Source organism: Macrosteles quadrilineatus, unplaced genomic scaffold (assembly GCF_028750875.1).
Source record: "Macrosteles quadrilineatus isolate MER2022 unplaced genomic scaffold, UCM_ALF_1.0 Scaffold_2__2_contigs__length_208266976, whole genome shotgun sequence".
NCBI classification, from domain to species: Eukaryota; Metazoa; Arthropoda; class Insecta; order Hemiptera; family Cicadellidae; genus Macrosteles; species Macrosteles quadrilineatus.
In genome coordinates this window covers 155,270,533-155,291,591 of record NW_026542595.1, presented here as the reverse complement: position 1 = coordinate 155,291,591, position 21,059 = coordinate 155,270,533, and the positions used below count along the sequence as shown (strand labels likewise).

At 34.5% G+C, this 21,059-nt stretch overlaps 1 protein-coding gene across 1 annotated transcript; it reads left to right on the top strand.

The window, feature by feature from the left end:
* The first annotated feature begins 12,539 nt into the window (after positions 1–12,539).
* LOC128986354 (serine/threonine/tyrosine-interacting protein B-like) lies at positions 12,540–19,668 on the top strand. The gene is made up of 4 exons (XM_054406685.1): positions 12,540–12,747; positions 14,338–14,594; positions 16,390–16,578; positions 18,650–19,668. The coding sequence occupies exons 1-4, from the start codon at positions 12,700–12,702 to the stop codon at positions 18,816–18,818; spliced, it is 663 nt and encodes a 220-aa protein (XP_054262660.1). The 5' UTR covers positions 12,540–12,699; the 3' UTR covers positions 18,819–19,668.
* The last annotated feature ends 1,391 nt before the right edge of the window (positions 19,669–21,059 follow it).

The window sequence follows — 21,059 nt, the reverse complement described above, 5'->3', positions numbered from 1 at the left end:
TATCAGCGCTCTACATCGCCCTTTATTTTTATATATACAGTATATAGCAATTTAGTTCAAATTGCACATTTTTAAATGACGTGGGAAGCATGGGAATATTACCAAAACATGTTTGTAGCGTTTCTCTGGGGGTGATGAAGATTCTTATCTGAAGTGATCAAAATGTCGAGGTTTCTTAAGAGTCTAGCCTAGGAGGATTAAACATTAAGGAGAGGGCATGCGAATAGGGATATACATGTTGCGGTGAAGCCTAGTACCTAATAGCGGTGAAGCTTATGGTAGAACCGTTAAGGATTTAAAGTCAACGGTAGAACACTCGAGTGGCAAAAACCGTAGCTACCTATAATAAACATGGATGAGATTGGGAAACTTTTGCGTAGAATGTTTTCTGTGCTTTTACTAAAAAGCGAAATCTTTCTGCTATCGCATCCTCTGACGCCACAGTGCGTACGTAGAAGACCCTATCATTATTTTATAGTTATTTGATTTGTTTTCATGCAAATATTTTCAAATAGGTACTTCTACTTTTTTATGATTTGAGTATATGATTATGAACCACACAATCTATATTAACACAACTAGCTGTTACACACGGGCTTAACCCCGTTTGACTTCATAAGTATTAATAAAAATATTGGTTGGTTAAGTTAAACAGAAATTAGCAAAACATAATACAGTAATACAAACAAATAATAACACCTAAATTTAATTAGGTAATAAATTAAAATATTAACAAACAAATAAGTACAGCTGAGGTATTTTTAACATTAGGTATATAAGTGTTCCCTTTAGAAAGGAATTGCGACCTTAAAGGGCAATTTATGGCATAATGGATAGTTTTGCGCAAGGTTTCTCGTAATGACAAACATTTTAAGTATATGGTTTATGGGGGTGTGACTTGTATTTTTCTCATGTGGGATTTATGGATAGTAGTAGGACAAAAAACACGAATCCTTTTTAAAACCATATTAACTGGCCATCTTAGTACATATTATTCGTTCATTAATACATTCTTCCTCTTATGTAGGTTTCTAATATTCCGATTCCATAATATGAGTTATTAATTTTGTTTGCGTGATTTATGTAGACCTATATAAATCTTTTATTTACTTCACTGCTATTTCAGTAACTTAATCTCTAAAATGACATTCTAACGGTCCTAATTGGTTGGCGTGTACGGTTGCCTTAAAAACGTTATATTGTAATGCAGGTATCTAAAAACCCCCCCCCCCCACACACACACAAAACGGATCGGCGCGCGGTCGGGCTGGCTTCAACAAAACTAGAGCTTTTCCTCTATCCTCCTAAAATTTAATCCTCCTACATTCTAGCTGTGTTAAATTTGCTACTATAGTTCGGCCGCTTAGAAAGCGACCTCCTCCAGCATTAGTTTAGCATTAGCGCGCAAGTCGTTTTCTAAGCGGCCGAACTATACAGTCAAAATCATAAGGGCATTTGTTATTATTATTCAGTTTGTTTACGTAAATATTTCCTCAAAATCTTCATTATAACGAATCTTGAACTTTTTACTTTATCACTGTAATTTGGTAACTTTCTATGTAGTTCTGTTTGTACATCAGATGTACTAGTATTAGGTATTGGTTTTTCTTGAATATTTTAGTCTCCTTTTGTGTTAGTCGTGTGTTCATCAGAGCCGGCCTTAGGTACAATGCCCACACATTGGGTATAAAATACAGAATAATTTTTAAAAGTATTAAAATTTTACAATATTTATGTTAATTATAAAAAATTAAAAGGGGGAATTATTTTATCATCAATTTTTTGTTTGCACCATCCAAGGCCGGCTATGGTGTTTACAGTTGAAATCTATTTAAACTTCGATATCTATCTCCACTGATTTGACAGAATTAAAAAAAAAGAATCGGCTTTATTACCTTATATAACGTATCTATTAAATTTTGAAGTAATACAAATTTTATATAAAATTCTTTTCAACCCATTTTCAATGTCTTAAAAACAAATCATTTATTATGTTGAATAGTTGCTAAGGCTTAAAGTTAAAGAAAAACATTTATGAAAAACATGCAAAATTTAAATTTCCATGTTATTTATACATTACCTACATAGAATAATTAAACCGTTGCAGTTTGCTTGCTTATGAACACATTTGTATGAAATTTGGCAAATAAATTTATTTAGTAATAATCTATTAACATTTTACAAATAAAATTACCCTTCGTTGTAGCAACTCGCGTGATAACTCATTAAACTTAGGTTATTATTTAACTTCGGTATAAACATGACTATTTAAGGAGATATTTTGATGAAAATCCAATCGAGCAAATAGAAATTCACTTATTCCGCTGGTTTTCTGTGGCTGGGGTGATAAAACATTGATTAAGCAAATAAAATTATCCAACTATTGTAATACAGTGGAACAGTAAAGCGCTACTCATAAAACTCACAAAGAAAAATAAAATAATACATTGTCGACTTAAGCGTACAGTGACACTAACGTCTTGAAACAAACATAAAAAATCGTTTTACAATAGGATGAAAAGTCTATAAGCTAATCGGCACAATAAATTCGGACACCTAGACTAAAATCTAAAACTACAAATAAAATTATTTGATCCAGAGGAATCATGGATCAGAGTTTCGGTAAAACATTACAGTATAATGGAACAAATTAGATATTATTCTAGTTAGTTGTTTTTTATCTTTATGTTTTCCAACATGTTTTGCTTACGTTTATAGTTTAAGGTTGTGTAAATAGATTATTTTCATACACGATATGTTTATAAAGTAAATAAAATAGCTTATTTAAATTTTTATCTTTTTGAAAAAGCAGTTTCATTTTGTTTCCCTTTCGTTAAGGTTACCTCTCCTCAGATTATACCTCAGATTTCTCCACAGATAATTGACTTGATTGCCTCAATCATATTCATAAATATTATACACTACGATGTATTTTACAATTGGAATAGCTCAAAGTTGTTGTGATGTGCATAGAAAAAATATAATGCATTCTTATTTGTTGCAAGTTCCTATCAACCATATACATTTTGCCATATAACTTGGTAATTTAGGGGGATGCCTCAATCACACTCATACTGAGTATTCTACACATTGTATATTAACATTAGAATACCTCAAAGTTGATGTGATGGACTTAGGAAAAAGGTTGTGCACTTTTTCCTGATGCGAGTTCCTATCAACCATATACATTTTGCCATATAACTTGGTAATTTAGAGGACTGCCTCAATCATACTTATACAGATTATTCTACACATTGTATATTACCATTAGAATACATCAAAGTTGATGTGATGGGCTTAGGAAAAAGATTGTGCACTTTTCCTGACGCAAATTCCTATAAACCATATAGATTTTGCCTTATAGCTTCGTAATTTCTCTGGACTGCCGCAATCATACTCATACTGATTATTCTAAACATTGTATATTACCATTAGAATACCTCAAAGTTGATGTGATGGGCTTAGGAAAAAGATTGTGCACTTTTCCTAACGCAAATTCTTATCAACCATATAGATTTTGCCTTATAGCTTCGTAATTCACTGGACTGCCTCAATCATATTTATACTGAGTATTCTACACATTGTATATTACCATTAGAATACCTCAAAGTTGATGTGATGGGCTTAGGAAAAAGATTGTGCACTTTTTCCTGATACGAATTACTATCAACCATATAGATTTTGCCTTATAGCTTCGTAATTCACTGGACTGCCTCAATCATATTTATACTGAGTATTCTACACATTGTACATTACCATTAGAATACCTCAAAGTTGATGTGATGGGCTTAGGAAAAAGATTGTGCACTTTTTCCTGATACGAGTTACTATCAACCATATACATTTTGCCTTATAGCTTCGTAATTCACTGGACTGCCGCAATCATACTCATACTGATTATTCTAAACATTGTGTATTACCATTAGAATAGCTCAAAGTTGATGTGATGGGCTTGGGAAAAAGATTGTGCACTTTTCCTGATGCGAGTTCCTATCAATTATATACATTTTGCCATATAACTTCGTAATTCACTGGACTGCCGCAATCATACTCATACTGATTATTCTAAACATTGTATATTACCATTAGAATACCTCAAAGTTGATGTGATGGGCTTAGGAAAAAGATTGTGCACTTTTCCTAACGCAAATTCTTATCAACCATATAGATTTTGCCTTATAGCTTCGTAATTCACTGGACTGCCTCAATCATATTTATACTGAGTATTCTACACATTGTATATTACCATTAGAATACCTCAAAGTTGATGTGATGGGCTTAGGAAAAAGATTGTGCACTTTTTCCTGATACGAATTACTATCAACCATATAGATTTTGCCTTATAGCTTCGTAATTCACTGGACTGCCTCAATCATATTTATACTGAGTATTCTACACATTGTACATTACCATTAGAATACCTCAAAGTTGATGTGATGGGCTTAGGAAAAAGATTGTGCACTTTTTCCTGATACGAGTTACTATCAACCATATACATTTTGCCTTATAGCTTCGTAATTCACTGGACTGCCGCAATCATACTCATACTGATTATTCTAAACATTGTGTATTACCATTAGAATAGCTCAAAGTTGATGTGATGGGCTTGGGAAAAAGATTATGCACTTTTTATGTTCAGAGTTTTAATTGTTCGCGTTATGTTAAGCCTTAGCTACGTATAATGTACAGTACGGTCTCAAATATGCCTTTTAAAATACGTCAAATAATTAGTTTTAACTTGTATACACGTTTTATCAATGTATTATTGACATTATATAAATATAAAAACATCATTTCGCATCGTATTGTCATTGATTTGTGTTTCCGACATCCCTGCAAAACACATTTGTGGCGTCCGCAGGCGTTCCAACCCACATCTATTACAAACCGAAACTTTTCCTGACGCAAATTCCTATCAACCATATAGATTTTGCCTTATAGCTTCGTAATTCACTGGACTGCCGCAATCATATTTACCCTGAGTATTCTACACATTGTGTATTACCATTAGAATACCTCAAAGTTGATGTGATGGGCTCAGGAAAAAGATTGTGCACTTTTCCTGATGCGAGTTCCTATCAACCATATACATTTTGCCATATAACTTCGTAATTTATTGGACTGCCGCAATCATACTCATACTGATTATTCTATACATTGTATATTAGCATTAGAATACCTCAAAGTTGATGTGATGGGCTTAGGAAAAAGATTGTGCACTTTTCCTGACGCAAATTCCTATCAACCATATAGATTTTGCCATATAAATTCGTAATTCACTGGACTGCCGCAATCATACTCATACTGATTATTCTAGACATTGTATATTAGCATTAGAATACCTCAAAGTTGATGTGATGGGCTTAGGAAAAAGATTGTGCACTTTTCCTGATGCGAGTTCCTATCAACCATATACATTTTGCTATATAACTTCGTAATTTACTGGACTGCCTCAATCATATTTATACTGAGTGTTCTACACATTGTATATTACCATTATAATACCTCAAAGTTGATGTGATGGGCTTAGGAAAAAGATTGTGCACTTTTCCTGATGCGAGTTCTTATCAACCATATACATTTTGCTATATAACTTTGTAATTTACTGGACTGCCTCAATCATATTTATACTGAGTGTTCTACACATTGTGTATTACCATTATAATACCTCAAAGTTGATGTGATGGGCTTAGGAAAAAGATTGTGCACTTTTCCTGACGCAAATTCCTATCAACCATATAGATTTTGCCATATAACTTCGTAATTTACTGGACTGCCTCAATCATATTTATACTGAGTGTTCTACACATTGTATATTACCATTATAATACCTCAAAGTTGATGTGATGGGCTTAGGAAAAAGATTGTGCACTTTTCCTGACGCAAATTCCTATCAACCATATAGATTTTGCCTTATAGCTTCGTAATTCACTGGACTGCCTCAATCATATTTATACTGAGTATTCTACACATTGTATATTACCATTAGAATACATCAAAGTTGATGTGATGGGCTTAGGAAAAAGATTGTGCACTTTTTCCTGATACGAGTTACTATCAACCATATACATTTTGCCTTATAGCTTCGTAATTCACTGGACTGCCTCAATCATATTTATACTGAGTATTCTACACATTGTATATTACCATTAGAATAGCTCAAAGTTGATGTGATGGGCTTGGGAAAAAAGATTATGCACTTTTTATGTTCGGAGTTTTAATTGATCGCGTTATGTTAAGCCTTAGCTACGTATAATGTACAGTACGGTCTCAAATATGCCTTTTAAAATACGTCAAATAATTAGTTTTAATTTGTATACACGTTTTATCAATGTATTATTGACATTATATAAATATAAAAACATCATTTCGCATCGTATTGTCATTGATTTGTGTTTCCGACATCCCTGCAAAACACATTTGTGGCGTCCGCAGGCGTTCCAACCCACATCTATTACAAACCGAAACTTTTCCTGACGCAAATTCCTATCAACCATATAGATTTTGCCTTATAGCTTCGTAATTCACTGGACTGCCGCAATCATATTTACCCTGAGTATTCTACACATTGTGTATTACCATTAGAATACCTCAAAGTTGATGTGATGGGCTCAGGAAAAAGATTGTGCACTTTTCCTGATGCGAGTTCCTATCAACCATATACATTTTGCCATATAACTTCGTAATTTATTGGACTGCCGCAATCATACTCATACTGATTATTCTATACATTGTATATTAGCATTAGAATACCTCAAAGTTGATGTGATGGGCTTAGGAAAAAGATTGTGCACTTTTCCTGACGCAAATTCCTATCAACCATATAGATTTTGCCATATAAATTCGTAATTCACTGGACTGCCGCAATCATACTCATACTGATTATTCTAGACATTGTATATTAGCATTAGAATACCTCAAAGTTGATGTGATGGGCTTAGGAAAAAGATTGTGCACTTTTCCTGATGCGAGTTCCTATCAACCATATACATTTTGCTATATAACTTCGTAATTTACTGGACTGCCTCAATCATATTTATACTGAGTGTTCTACACATTGTATATTACCATTATAATACCTCAAAGTTGATGTGATGGGCTTAGGAAAAAGATTGTGCACTTTTCCTGATGCGAGTTCTTATCAACCATATACATTTTGCTATATAACTTTGTAATTTACTGGACTGCCTCAATCATATTTATACTGAGTGTTCTACACATTGTGTATTACCATTATAATACCTCAAAGTTGATGTGATGGGCTTAGGAAAAAGATTGTGCACTTTTCCTGACGCAAATTCCTATCAACCATATAGATTTTGCCATATAACTTCGTAATTTACTGGACTGCCTCAATCATATTTATACTGAGTGTTCTACACATTGTATATTACCATTATAATACCTCAAAGTTGATGTGATGGGCTTAGGAAAAAGATTGTGCACTTTTCCTGACGCAAATTCCTATCAACCATATAGATTTTGCCTTATAGCTTCGTAATTCACTGGACTGCCTCAATCATATTTATACTGAGTATTCTACACATTGTATATTACCATTAGAATACATCAAAGTTGATGTGATGGGCTTAGGAAAAAGATTGTGCACTTTTTCCTGATACGAGTTACTATCAACCATATACATTTTGCCATATAACTTGGTAATTTAGAGGACTGCCTCAATCATACTTATACAGATTATTCTACACATTGTATATTACCATTAGAATACATCAAAGTTGATGTGATGGGCTTAGGAAAAAGATTGTGCACTTTTCCTGACGCAAATTCCTATAAACCATATAGATTTTGCCTTATAGCTTCGTAATTTCTCTGGACTGCCGCAATCATACTCATACTGATTATTCTATACATTGTATATTAGCATTAGAATACCTCAAAGTTGATGTGATGGGCTTAGGAAAAAGATTGTGCACTTTTCCTGACGCAAATTCCTATCAACCATATAGATTTTGCCATATAACTTCGTAATTCACTGGACTGCCGCAATCATACTCATACTGATTATTCTAAACATTGTATATTACCATTAGAATACCTCAAAATTGATGTAATGGGCTTAGGAAAAAGATTGTGCACTTTTCCTGACGCAAATTCCTATCAACCATATAGATTTTGCCTTATAGCTTCGTAATTCACTGGACTGCCTCAATCATATTTATACTGAGTATTCTACACATTGTATATTACCATTAGAATACATCAAAGTTAATGTGATGGACTAAGGAAAAAGATTGTGCACTTTTTCCTGACGCAAATTCCTATCAACCATATAGATTTTGCCTTATAGCTTCGTAATTCACAGGACTGCCGCAATCATACTCATACTGATTATTCTAAACATTGTATATTACCATTAGAATACCTCAAAGTTGATGTGATGGGCTCAGGAAAAAGATTGTGCACTTTTCCTGATGCGAGTTCCTATCAATTATATACATTTTGCCATATAACTTCGTAATTCACTGGACTGCCGCAATCATACTCATACTGATTATTCTAAACATTGTATATTACCATTAGAATACCTCAAAGTTGATGTGATGGGCTTAGGAAAAAGATTGTGCACTTTTCCTAACGCAAATTCTTATCAACCATATAGATTTTGCCTTATAGCTTCGTAATTCACTGGACTGCCTCAATCATATTTATACTGAGTATTCTACACATTGTATATTACCATTAGAATACCTCAAAGTTGATGTGATGGGCTTAGGAAAAAGATTGTGCACTTTTTCCTGATACGAATTACTATCAACCATATAGATTTTGCCTTATAGCTTCGTAATTCACTGGACTGCCTCAATCATATTTATACTGAGTATTCTACACATTGTACATTACCATTAGAATACCTCAAAGTTGATGTGATGGGCTTAGGAAAAAGATTGTGCACTTTTTCCTGATACGAGTTACTATCAACCATATACATTTTGCCTTATAGCTTCGTAATTCACTGGACTGCCGCAATCATACTCATACTGATTATTCTAAACATTGTGTATTACCATTAGAATAGCTCAAAGTTGATGTGATGGGCTTGGGAAAAAGATTATGCACTTTTTATGTTCAGAGTTTTAATTGTTCGCGTTATGTTAAGCCTTAGCTACGTATAATGTACAGTACGGTCTCAAATATGCCTTTTAAAATACGTCAAATAATTAGTTTTAACTTGTATACACGTTTTATCAATGTATTATTGACATTATATAAATATAAAAACATCATTTCGCATCGTATTGTCATTGATTTGTGTTTCCGACATCCCTGCAAAACACATTTGTGGCGTCCGCAGGCGTTCCAACCCACATCTATTACAAACCGAAACTTTTCCTGACGCAAATTCCTATCAACCATATAGATTTTGCCTTATAGCTTCGTAATTCACTGGACTGCCGCAATCATATTTACCCTGAGTATTCTACACATTGTGTATTACCATTAGAATACCTCAAAGTTGATGTGATGGGCTCAGGAAAAAGATTGTGCACTTTTCCTGATGCGAGTTCCTATCAACCATATACATTTTGCCATATAACTTCGTAATTTATTGGACTGCCGCAATCATACTCATACTGATTATTCTATACATTGTATATTAGCATTAGAATACCTCAAAGTTGATGTGATGGGCTTAGGAAAAAGATTGTGCACTTTTCCTGACGCAAATTCCTATCAACCATATAGATTTTGCCATATAAATTCGTAATTCACTGGACTGCCGCAATCATACTCATACTGATTATTCTAGACATTGTATATTAGCATTAGAATACCTCAAAGTTGATGTGATGGGCTTAGGAAAAAGATTGTGCACTTTTCCTGATGCGAGTTCCTATCAACCATATACATTTTGCTATATAACTTCGTAATTTACTGGACTGCCTCAATCATATTTATACTGAGTGTTCTACACATTGTATATTACCATTATAATACCTCAAAGTTGATGTGATGGGCTTAGGAAAAAGATTGTGCACTTTTCCTGATGCGAGTTCTTATCAACCATATACATTTTGCTATATAACTTTGTAATTTACTGGACTGCCTCAATCATATTTATACTGAGTGTTCTACACATTGTGTATTACCATTATAATACCTCAAAGTTGATGTGATGGGCTTAGGAAAAAGATTGTGCACTTTTCCTGACGCAAATTCCTATCAACCATATAGATTTTGCCATATAACTTCGTAATTTACTGGACTGCCTCAATCATATTTATACTGAGTGTTCTACACATTGTATATTACCATTATAATACCTCAAAGTTGATGTGATGGGCTTAGGAAAAAGATTGTGCACTTTTCCTGACGCAAATTCCTATCAACCATATAGATTTTGCCTTATAGCTTCGTAATTCACTGGACTGCCTCAATCATATTTATACTGAGTATTCTACACATTGTATATTACCATTAGAATACATCAAAGTTGATGTGATGGGCTTAGGAAAAAGATTGTGCACTTTTTCCTGATACGAGTTACTATCAACCATATACATTTTGCCTTATAGCTTCGTAATTCACTGGACTGCCTCAATCATATTTATACTGAGTATTCTACACATTGTATATTACCATTAGAATAGCTCAAAGTTGATGTGATGGGCTTGGGAAAAAAGATTATGCACTTTTTATGTTCGGAGTTTTAATTGATCGCGTTATGTTAAGCCTTAGCTACGTATAATGTACAGTACGGTCTCAAATATGCCTTTTAAAATACGTCAAATAATTAGTTTTAACTTGTATACACGTTTTATCAATGTATTATTGACATTATATAAATATAAAAACATCATTTCGCATCGTATTGTCATTGATTTGTGTTTCCGACATCCCTGCAAAACACATTTGTGGCGTCCGCAGGCGTTCCAACCCACATCTATTACAAACCGAAACTTTTCCTGACGCAAATTCCTATCAACCATATAGATTTTGCCTTATAGCTTCGTAATTCACTGGACTGCCGCAATCATATTTACCCTGAGTATTCTACACATTGTGTATTACCATTAGAATACCTCAAAGTTGATGTGATGGGCTCAGGAAAAAGATTGTGCACTTTTCCTGATGCGAGTTCCTATCAACCATATACATTTTGCCATATAACTTCGTAATTTATTGGACTGCCGCAATCATACTCATACTGATTATTCTATACATTGTATATTAGCATTAGAATACCTCAAAGTTGATGTGATGGGCTTAGGAAAAAGATTGTGCACTTTTCCTGACGCAAATTCCTATCAACCATATAGATTTTGCCATATAAATTCGTAATTCACTGGACTGCCGCAATCATACTCATACTGATTATTCTAGACATTGTATATTAGCATTAGAATACCTCAAAGTTGATGTGATGGGCTTAGGAAAAAGATTGTGCACTTTTCCTGATGCGAGTTCCTATCAACCATATACATTTTGCTATATAACTTCGTAATTTACTGGACTGCCTCAATCATATTTATACTGAGTGTTCTACACATTGTATATTACCATTATAATACCTCAAAGTTGATGTGATGGGCTTAGGAAAAAGATTGTGCACTTTTCCTGATGCGAGTTCTTATCAACCATATACATTTTGCTATATAACTTTGTAATTTACTGGACTGCCTCAATCATATTTATACTGAGTGTTCTACACATTGTGTATTACCATTATAATACCTCAAAGTTGATGTGATGGGCTTAGGAAAAAGATTGTGCACTTTTCCTGACGCAAATTCCTATCAACCATATAGATTTTGCCATATAACTTCGTAATTTACTGGACTGCCTCAATCATATTTATACTGAGTGTTCTACACATTGTATATTACCATTATAATACCTCAAAGTTGATGTGATGGGCTTAGGAAAAAGATTGTGCACTTTTCCTGACGCAAATTCCTATCAACCATATAGATTTTGCCTTATAGCTTCGTAATTCACTGGACTGCCTCAATCATATTTATACTGAGTATTCTACACATTGTATATTACCATTAGAATACATCAAAGTTGATGTGATGGGCTTAGGAAAAAGATTGTGCACTTTTTCCTGATACGAGTTACTATCAACCATATACATTTTGCCTTATAGCTTCGTAATTCACTGGACTGCCTCAATCATATTTATACTGAGTATTCTACACATTGTATATTACCATTAGAATAGCTCAAAGTTGATGTGATGGGCTTGGGAAAAAAGATTATGCACTTTTTATGTTCGGAGTTTTAATTGATCGCGTTATGTTAAGCCATAGCTACGTATAATGTACAGTACGGTCTTAAATATGCCTTTTAAAATACGTCAATTAATTAGTTTTAACTTGTATACACGTTTTATCAATGTATAATTGACATTATATAAATATAAAAACATCATTTCGCACCGTATTGTCATTGAATTGTGTTTCCGACATCCCTGCAAAACACGTTTGTGGCGTCCGCAGGAGTACCAACCCACATCTATTACAAACCGAAAAAGCGCCGATGAAAAGAGCCGCTAACTTCACGACGGTTTTTCTTTTCTGTGTTGTCGTTGTCTGTTTTCTGTTGTGTTGTGATTGTATTTTAGTTGGCTGTATCTTGATATATAAAATGTAACTTATGTAGAAGAAATTGTTAGTTCCACGTGAGCTTGGAATTTAAAGCGTTGTATTTGAACTTATTTAACAAAAGAACACCATGATATCTTATCCATATTACAACTACAAAAGCATGCTATCCGACGAGGTAAGTTAGGTGGTAGGCCATTGCCTACTACAATGGTACTTTACTTACTCAATGATTGTCCGTTTTGGCCTTAATTCATAGAAAGTTCCGAAGTTGTTAGGCTACCTGAAAATTATTGTGTGTTTCTAAATATCTTTCATAAAGAATAGGCCTACCTTATCTCATATTGTTATGTGTCTCTATCTTAATGTTCTAAAAAATGCAAATAAGTTTAACCCTAGGCCTATAAGATGCCTTAGGCCTAGGCCTATCTACAAATGATTGAGGAGTAAGAACTCTTCAGTGATGAAAAATTAAAATCAATGTGTACGGTACCTTATCCTGTAGCCTAAAATCTAAGATCCTTTCTTAACCGACCTCGCATTAACCGATAAGTTGATCGGATTATTCTGCCCTTGCTTGTAATAACTTAGGCCTATATTGTAAACTTAAGCTTAGCGGTTCGGTTTAACCGCTACTTTCTATGAATCTCAACATTTCCGCTTTCCCGCTCGGCGATGGGAGTAATAACTTAGCTTTAGGCCTACTTAACTTACGCTAACTCTACAGGATTTCGAGGTTTAAGTTAGGCCTACACAAGAATAAGCTAAACTATTTATTAGAAGGCCAGGCTATAAATAATCCGCCTGCCATGTAGACTAGGCTATAAAGTTACCGTACTTAATGAAATGGTTGGTGTATCTTAAAGTTAAAAAATTACTTACCCTACTTCTGTTGTATACTGTATTAAACTTACAATAGATTTGGAAAGCATAGGCCTAAGTAAACTTATTCCTAAAGGTAAGCTAACTTAGTAAGAATTTTTATTGACTCTTTGTCTGTTTATTCCGCTGAAAGTGGTACTGACTTAAGTGGACTTTGAACTTTTCCACTGAAAGTGGACTTAATCCTGTTTTGCATTTATTTGTGACTCTTCAATCGTCATTAGGCCTAGGTAGAGTAGACTCCCTCTTATCCGGATACCTTTTAACCGGACATCGGTTTGACCAGACTAGATCGGCAGGAAGTGGGAGGTACTGAAACGAATGTTCTCGTGGGAAAGATTTAAGACCAGATTAAACTTACAAGTTAAACACTGCATAGAGTAAGTTAGTTGAACGGTCCGTTTTAACAAGATTTCGGGGACGTCGGTTTAGCCGGAAAAACCGTTATCCAGACTGACCTCGGTCCCAAGAAGTCCGGATAAGAGGGAGTCTGCTGTACTTAAGAAAAAAGATGAACTGAGTGTAGCCTAATTTATTTTGTAAATAATGCACGGACAACTTCAAAATATTTATTCGGTAGCCTAAATATTTTTTTTTATTTTTGGGATTGCCCATTTGAAATGACCTTTTGTGTTATCCGACCTTGGTTCAGACCCGTTAGGGTCAGTTAAGAGGGGGTCGACTGTAATTGTGTCTGAAATATTAGTCAGAGACTTGGTTTGCACTTACCGTTACTGCTGGGCTAATTGAAATAGGTACAATTTGAATTGATGTAACTCGACTGGTGAGCCATTAGTAAGTTTAGGCCTACAGCTACATAATTGTAGCAAACTTGCCTGAGTTTCTTTTCACAGTAGGCCTCTTAAGTTTTAATATTTATTTTCAGCCAATGATGGGCCACAATGAAGAAGTCAACAATGATACTCTTCAGAACTTAAAATTTGCATGTGGTTGGACTGACTGGACCTACACAATGAGGAGAAGCATGCAAGAAGTTGTACCGGGACTGTTTCTAGGACCTTATTCTGCTGCTCAGAAAACTAAACTGAACGATTTAAAAGAAAATGGAATCACACACATTATTTGTGTACGACAAGACATTGAAGCACACTTCATCAAGCCTAATTTCCCTGGTCATTTTCAGTAAGTAGGCTATCAATCAATCAATTATTTAAAATTCGGGACGCCATGTGCGTATTTTAACCCAAATATGAGTGAAGGATGAGTGTAGGATGAGGGGTGCTCGCTATCTTGTAGACTTGTTAGTGACTAAGGCCGACACGTTCCTTCGGCCCAACTGTTAATTAATAGCCCATACAGCTAATGGCAACTAAGGGGCCTACAGTTTAAAATAGTGGAATCCAAACCACATTTTTTCCTTGTAATTTACGAAGTGGTCTAGTTATCGGGATAGTACTGCGGATGCCTAGTACTCACTAGTGCGGACGTTAATCCACACCAGGGAGCACACAGGGGCAACTTACAATCAGTCTCTAAATTGAGTTTAAGCCTCGGCAAGGGTTAGTAGCCTATTTGTGCATCCAATCTGGTTGCCAGAACATGTAAATTAACTACAGTAACTGTGGCTGCATAACAGGCAATGTGTTTTTAGATTCAAATAGTTTTTAATATAATACCTTTTTTCAGCTTCTTCTTATGTTTTATATAATTAAAAAAACTCCCATTTAAGTAGCCTAGCCTTAGTGGAAAAAATAGTTCCAATAAATTGACAAGATTATATTTACATATAGGCTATTTAGCAAAAACAGCACAAAACAGCATTTAACGTAGCTTAAGATTTGTTACTTGTTACTTGTGGGTGTTCGCCTCCGCTGTCCTTAAGAAAGGGGGCTCGTCCGGGTTTATTCTTCATCTTTAGGCATTAATAGCTTCAAAGAATTCTTTTATCTTGTAGTAGGGTCTTGTTGAGAAGAAGTCTTTAAGTTTATTTTTAAAGCCGTTTGTATTTTGAATATTTTTTAATTGATCTGGGAGGTGGTTGAAAAATTTTAGTCCTATGTAGTTTGGATGGTTTTGAGATTTTTTAAGTCTATTGTATGGCAAGTCAAATTGTTGTTTTCTTCTTGTGTTGTGGTCATGTATGTCTTCTCTTCTATTGCTTTTTGATGTTAGGGAATGGATGATGGTTTCGTAGATATAGATGGATATGACTGTTAAAATTTTATTGTTGATAAAGTATGGTTTGCAGTGTTCTTCATCCTGCAGATCATTAATTGCTCTTATAGACTTCTTCTGGACAGTTAGTATTTGGTCTAGGTAGATTTGCGGTGCTGATGTTATACAATACAAGATACAATTTATTACCAGCGCAAGTACCTAACGATCACGCACGGCTATTTATATATACACACAAGAGGTTCTACCCGCAAATTCACGGGTGTACAGAAGCCACCATTAAATTAATTTAATCATCTTGTGACTTTATATTTCATTTAAAGGGCCCAAGTTCGAGAAATTGTAATCTGAAATAAGCAGAGGAACCTTCATACCTCCTTTACGTCCTAAGGTTAAATCTCATGGAACACCGCGCTAAATAACATCCCTAGTAATAGTATAAAAAATAACATCCCTAGTAATAGTATAAATAACCTTCTTTTTATGGTAAAAAAATAGTAGAAATAAGTTAGAAAACAGTTTTAATATGAATCACTTATCGACACTGTTCAATGTACTGTAAATATGTGCTAAGTGAATCAAGATTGTTTGAAATGATATGAAAAAACATTGTATAAGTAATAGATATATTCTATGTTAACATTTTTTTCACATGCATGCATTAAGCCATTCTTTAAGATTGACAAGACTTATGACAAGATAATAATGTTGAAATTGGCATTACCTTACTTATCTTAAATTTTAAGCAACAGCATAACACTTGCATTTTTAACCCATTTAATATTTTTCAATTTGTTTGTAGATATTTGACTCTAAATATAGCGGACTGTGTAACAGAGAATATAATTCGCTACTTCAAGACAGTCAAAAGTTTTATTGACCAAAGTTTAGCCAGTGGTGGAAAGGTATTGATTCATGGAAATGGAGGAATTTCCAGAAGTGCAGCCTTGGCCATAGCCTACATCATGCAAAAATACAGCCTAAATATCAAGTAAGTACATATGATAGACTACTCAGTGTAGTCCTAATAGGTTGGCTTACAACTTATGGTTATGGACTTCTCTTCCCTGAAACTTTTTTTTCTCTTTTTAGCTCCTTTTTCGATTTTCAGCTCCTAATCAAGCTATGTCAAACACAAAAGTGAGAGAAACAAACTTCCATCAACACTTTTCGTGCAACTATGTATGCAAGCACAATTCTACGTAAAAAAAGACAATCTATAGGCCTACCTACTGAACCTATGCTCCAACCTGAAAGTCAAATTTGAAGTAGCCTACTATTTACGTTCAGGGTTTAATGCCAGCAGGAGCTTATCTCCGGTACATTCTAAGACCGATAATATAATTTCTTTAACCCAGATCTGAATTAATAAAAGTTTTGACTTGTGACGTAAAATTCTAGGGGGAGGGGGGGGGGAGTAAACTTGTATTCAAAAATCAGGCTAGGCATACCCTTAGAATCTGCCACACTCAAATTTCTTCCCTGGAGTGCGAAGAATGAGCTGATAAAAATCCAGGGGTCGATACGAAGCTGTTCACGATTTTGACTGATTAATTATTTTAAATTAATTGAAGGCCCAGAGCTTTAGAAGCGCTCAGGAAATCCTGTAGACGCTCAAGTGGAGCTTTCGCGCCTTCGTTAAAGTGTGGCAGAGGAGTATTCTATTCTAGCCAATTTGATAAAACTATTCGTATTACATTTTGAACTATTGGGCAATGTTTTAAGGACTTTGGCATTTTAAACTAGAGGTCGTGTTTTGTTTACAATTTGTTTCTTGCTATTTTAGTAATTGAAAGCCTTGTTTAGCCAAATAATACAATCTTATCAGAAACAATAACTCGTCCCCTAGTTTTATAAATAAACAGTAAAGAACAAATCAAGAAATGAACCCTAAAATAATAGAAACTAAATTTCATTGACACTAGCGCCCAGTGTCATTAACTAGTACATTAACTAGACACGAAAAACGAGCTTCAAAATTTACATTGTGATTTTAGCTCAGTCAAGACCTATGTGCTCTGGTGGAGAGGTAACAAACTAGTCCACAGCTAGCGGAAGTTCACCCGTTGACCCGATCTAGTTTTTGTCTGTCAAAACGAGCACTAGTCTTGAGGTTACGTTATGCTATTGTCGGCGTTAAATATTTTTAATTTCGGTCGGTTTGATTTTATATGCTGATTTGAAGTGTTATCATAAGAAAATGTGTTGTGTAGGTGTGTGTTTGTACTTTATTGAGTTTTAAACTAGGCCTACCTTCTTTGGCTTATAGCCCAAGCTATGGCCAGCACATAGGCCCTAGAGTAGGCTATTGTGGATGAAAACTGGTAAGTCCTGGTGTTTGGTTGATAGCAGTACGTTTATACCAGTACGTTTATATCCCCATAAAATTTGGTACCTTTCAGACTGAAAATGTATTTGATTTTGGAGTTATGGTTTTTAAAATTTTGTCAAAATTCAAAATTGTTTAAATTTGTCTTTTAAAAACGACTTATTTTTTACTTCCGTCAGTGTTCAAGTGTACTGTACTATGGTGTTCTAAGCCAGTCTGCTGACTGAGTCACTGTCCACTAGTTCACTGCACTGACTATAGCGTGCTGTGTGATTGAAGTGGCTGTGGCCTGAGTATTGCTTAAACCACTGCACTAGCGCTATGCCTGTGGCGAGATCGTTAACTAGCATACAAAAGTGCTTTTTCGTCATCTGATCAGTGAGCAAACTTCCTCACTTGTTACAACTTTTATCTTATTATTTTTTATCTATAATAAAGCTAACAACTAACAAGGATCACATACTTTTGAGAAAACCATAAACGACCAAGAAATACATCTCCAGGGGTTTTGTAGAGGGTATATAGGCTAATAGGCCTTCCGAGTTGGAGCTGAGGCCTTTACATTGATCTCAGTGCCACTGGAAATACTGGTAGCTGATATCCTTTTATTACACTAATTCAATTCAAAGGAAGGATAATTATTATATTTTAGTAACCTTCCTTTATTTTGTTACCTAAAGAATCGTTTTTTTTTTTAAATGTCTTGGTGTTAATACATCTCTTTGCATTACAGGGATGCTTTCACGCTTGTTCAGCAGAACAGGTTCTGTATAAATCCCAACGAAGGCTTCATGGCACAGTTGGCTGAGTTTGAGCCGATCTACCGAGCTCAGCAACAAACAGTGGAACTCGGACAGCGTTCTGGAGGCTCGAGTTGCAACAAGAGATCACTAGATAGGTGACCGTGACCACCAACAAGAGTTTCTTTTAAACTGACTGAGTGACAAGTGACCGAAAGACATGTATATATTTTAATACCAGATTAAACTTTGTGAGGAGGCCCCTTTAAGTTCTGACCTTGTGATATTGGACAAAAAGCTTTCTTTTCATACTCTTGTAGATCTGTAATTTATTTTCATCACTCATCTCTTTTAGTTATGTATGTAGGAATGTTATGAAAAATGTATGTAATAAATACTAAGGCAAAGTAATTTTTAGAAAGCATTTTGCAAGTATGAAAGATTTTTTATTTATAGTTTTCATTTTTTATTTTGTTTTACATTTATGTGTATTGTTTTCATCTAAAACATATTCAAAGTTATCACTTACGGTAAATTAGGTGTTAAGTTACGTACTGGAGATTCAAAAACCTATGAATTCAAACTAGCCTATAATTTAAATTTTAGTAATGAATAATTTTTTTTTTTATAATTTGATCAGAAAAACAAATTTTAAGAATAACGAGTTTTGCTTGTTAAGTGGTAGCAATGGTGTTTGATGTTAACTTGTTAAGGAGGAAATTCAACAAAATTTAAATCCTATCCTCAGTAGTAGGGTACTTTAAACAGTTGTGTAAAAAAGTTCCATGAACTATATAAAAGTATTAATATTAGCTATTTAAAATTGGCCTCAGCCAAGTTTGTAAAACTTAAAACAATTTTAAAGTGTCATTGTTATTTTTGGTTTAAGATATTTTGATTCTATCATGTAATATTCTGTATATTATATGTAAAAAAACCTCTGTGATTTGTACAAAGTATATAAAATGTTATCTGGTACTTTCTACATTAAGTGTGCATAAAAAATAAACAATGCAGCTCTTAAATGACGTTTCCACTTGTTTGAAAACCCATTGAACTAACCAAAGTTTTCTATAATCTCAAGTAAAGGAATTTGACTGTAAAACATTTTAGATTTTTTTATTTTTTGTGAGGAGGAGCTGTTTAACAGGTTCAGTCCCAGCCGTCACACTCCTCTGTATGTATGGCATCTCTCTACACGGGAGTGAGTGTGTTTAATGTGTAACACACTGAGATGCTCAATGTCCCCTCAGTCGTGCTGGACTCCTACAGGATCAATGTCCCTGGACTACTGGCTGAAAACCCCCTCATCTCGAGAACTGCTGAGCACATTACTTCGGGCTACGCCATTAGGGTTTTCCTTTGTATTTTCATCCATTCTTATTTTCATGCATGTCACTCTCAATAAAACATAAATAATAAATGCATGCTAGATAAATATAATGATAGGGAAACAAACCATGCAAAAGAAAACTTAAGTAAAGACCCCAACTTTTGTGACTTTAGCTTAGCCTTTGAAGTATATTCTCCAAACTGCCTGACACAGTTCCAGGTGCTGAGCAAGGACATTGTCGGAAGTGATGTTGATGCCAATTTCAGAGTGGCGGTTGCAAATAATTTTTTTTGCAGTTTGTACCTACTGATTCTATTACAGTAGAACTCCGATTATCCGAATCAATAGGGACCAGACCCCATTCGGATAATCAAAAATTTGGATAATCGGAGTTTTACCGGAATTCCGGGAATTTTAAAGAAAAATTCTCATTTTCGGTAGGCTACTAAGTGAACTTTTAATTAATAATAATTTAAATCAGAACATTTTTACAGTTTACAATGCTCATAGTACAAGTGTTCTATACATGTTAATAAGTCAATAGTGTTCCATCAAAGTCCAAAATTGGCTAAATGTGTTTAATAACAATTCTTTGATATTTTGCAAAACTTATTACTGTAGCTTTACGTTTTTAAAATTGTTGAAATAAGTGATTCGGATAATTGGAGTTTCGGTTAATTGGAGTTCGGATAATTGGAGTTCTACTGTATTTCACGCCCCAAGTCTGTACTCCATAACAGATTGTAGATCACACTATCGCTTGATAACAAGAGATTTCGGCACAACAAAATAACTTTGAAATGGCATCATACCGAATTTGAAAAATTGATATGATGAATAACACTTGTGGCACAACCAAAATATCAGGCATTGGCTTAACCCCTTAACCGCCACGCACGAGATATGCCGGGCGATACTAGTTTTCAGAGCAACCGCCACGTACAAATTATCTCGTGTTGACGTAATCAGCTGTTGTGTTTGATTTTTAACAGTTCACTTCCTGCCTTATCTCTGATATACGTATGTAAACAAGTTGCTGACAGTGCTGCTTGACTAGTGCTGCAATCTGG

What these genes read in the sequence shown, in the direction of transcription:
- LOC128986354 (XM_054406685.1), top strand. Translation starts at nt 12,700, where the DNA reads ATGATATCTTATCCATATTACAACTACAAAAGCATGCTATCCGACGAG. An exon ending in AAAGCATGCTATCCGACGAG is followed by an intron (nt 12,748 to 14,337) that starts GTAAGTTAGGTG and finishes ATTTATTTTCAG; the next exon opens with CCAATGATGGGCCACAATGA. An exon ending in AAATACAGCCTAAATATCAA is followed by an intron (nt 16,579 to 18,649) that starts GTAAGTACATAT and finishes TTTGCATTACAG; the next exon opens with GGATGCTTTCACGCTTGTTC.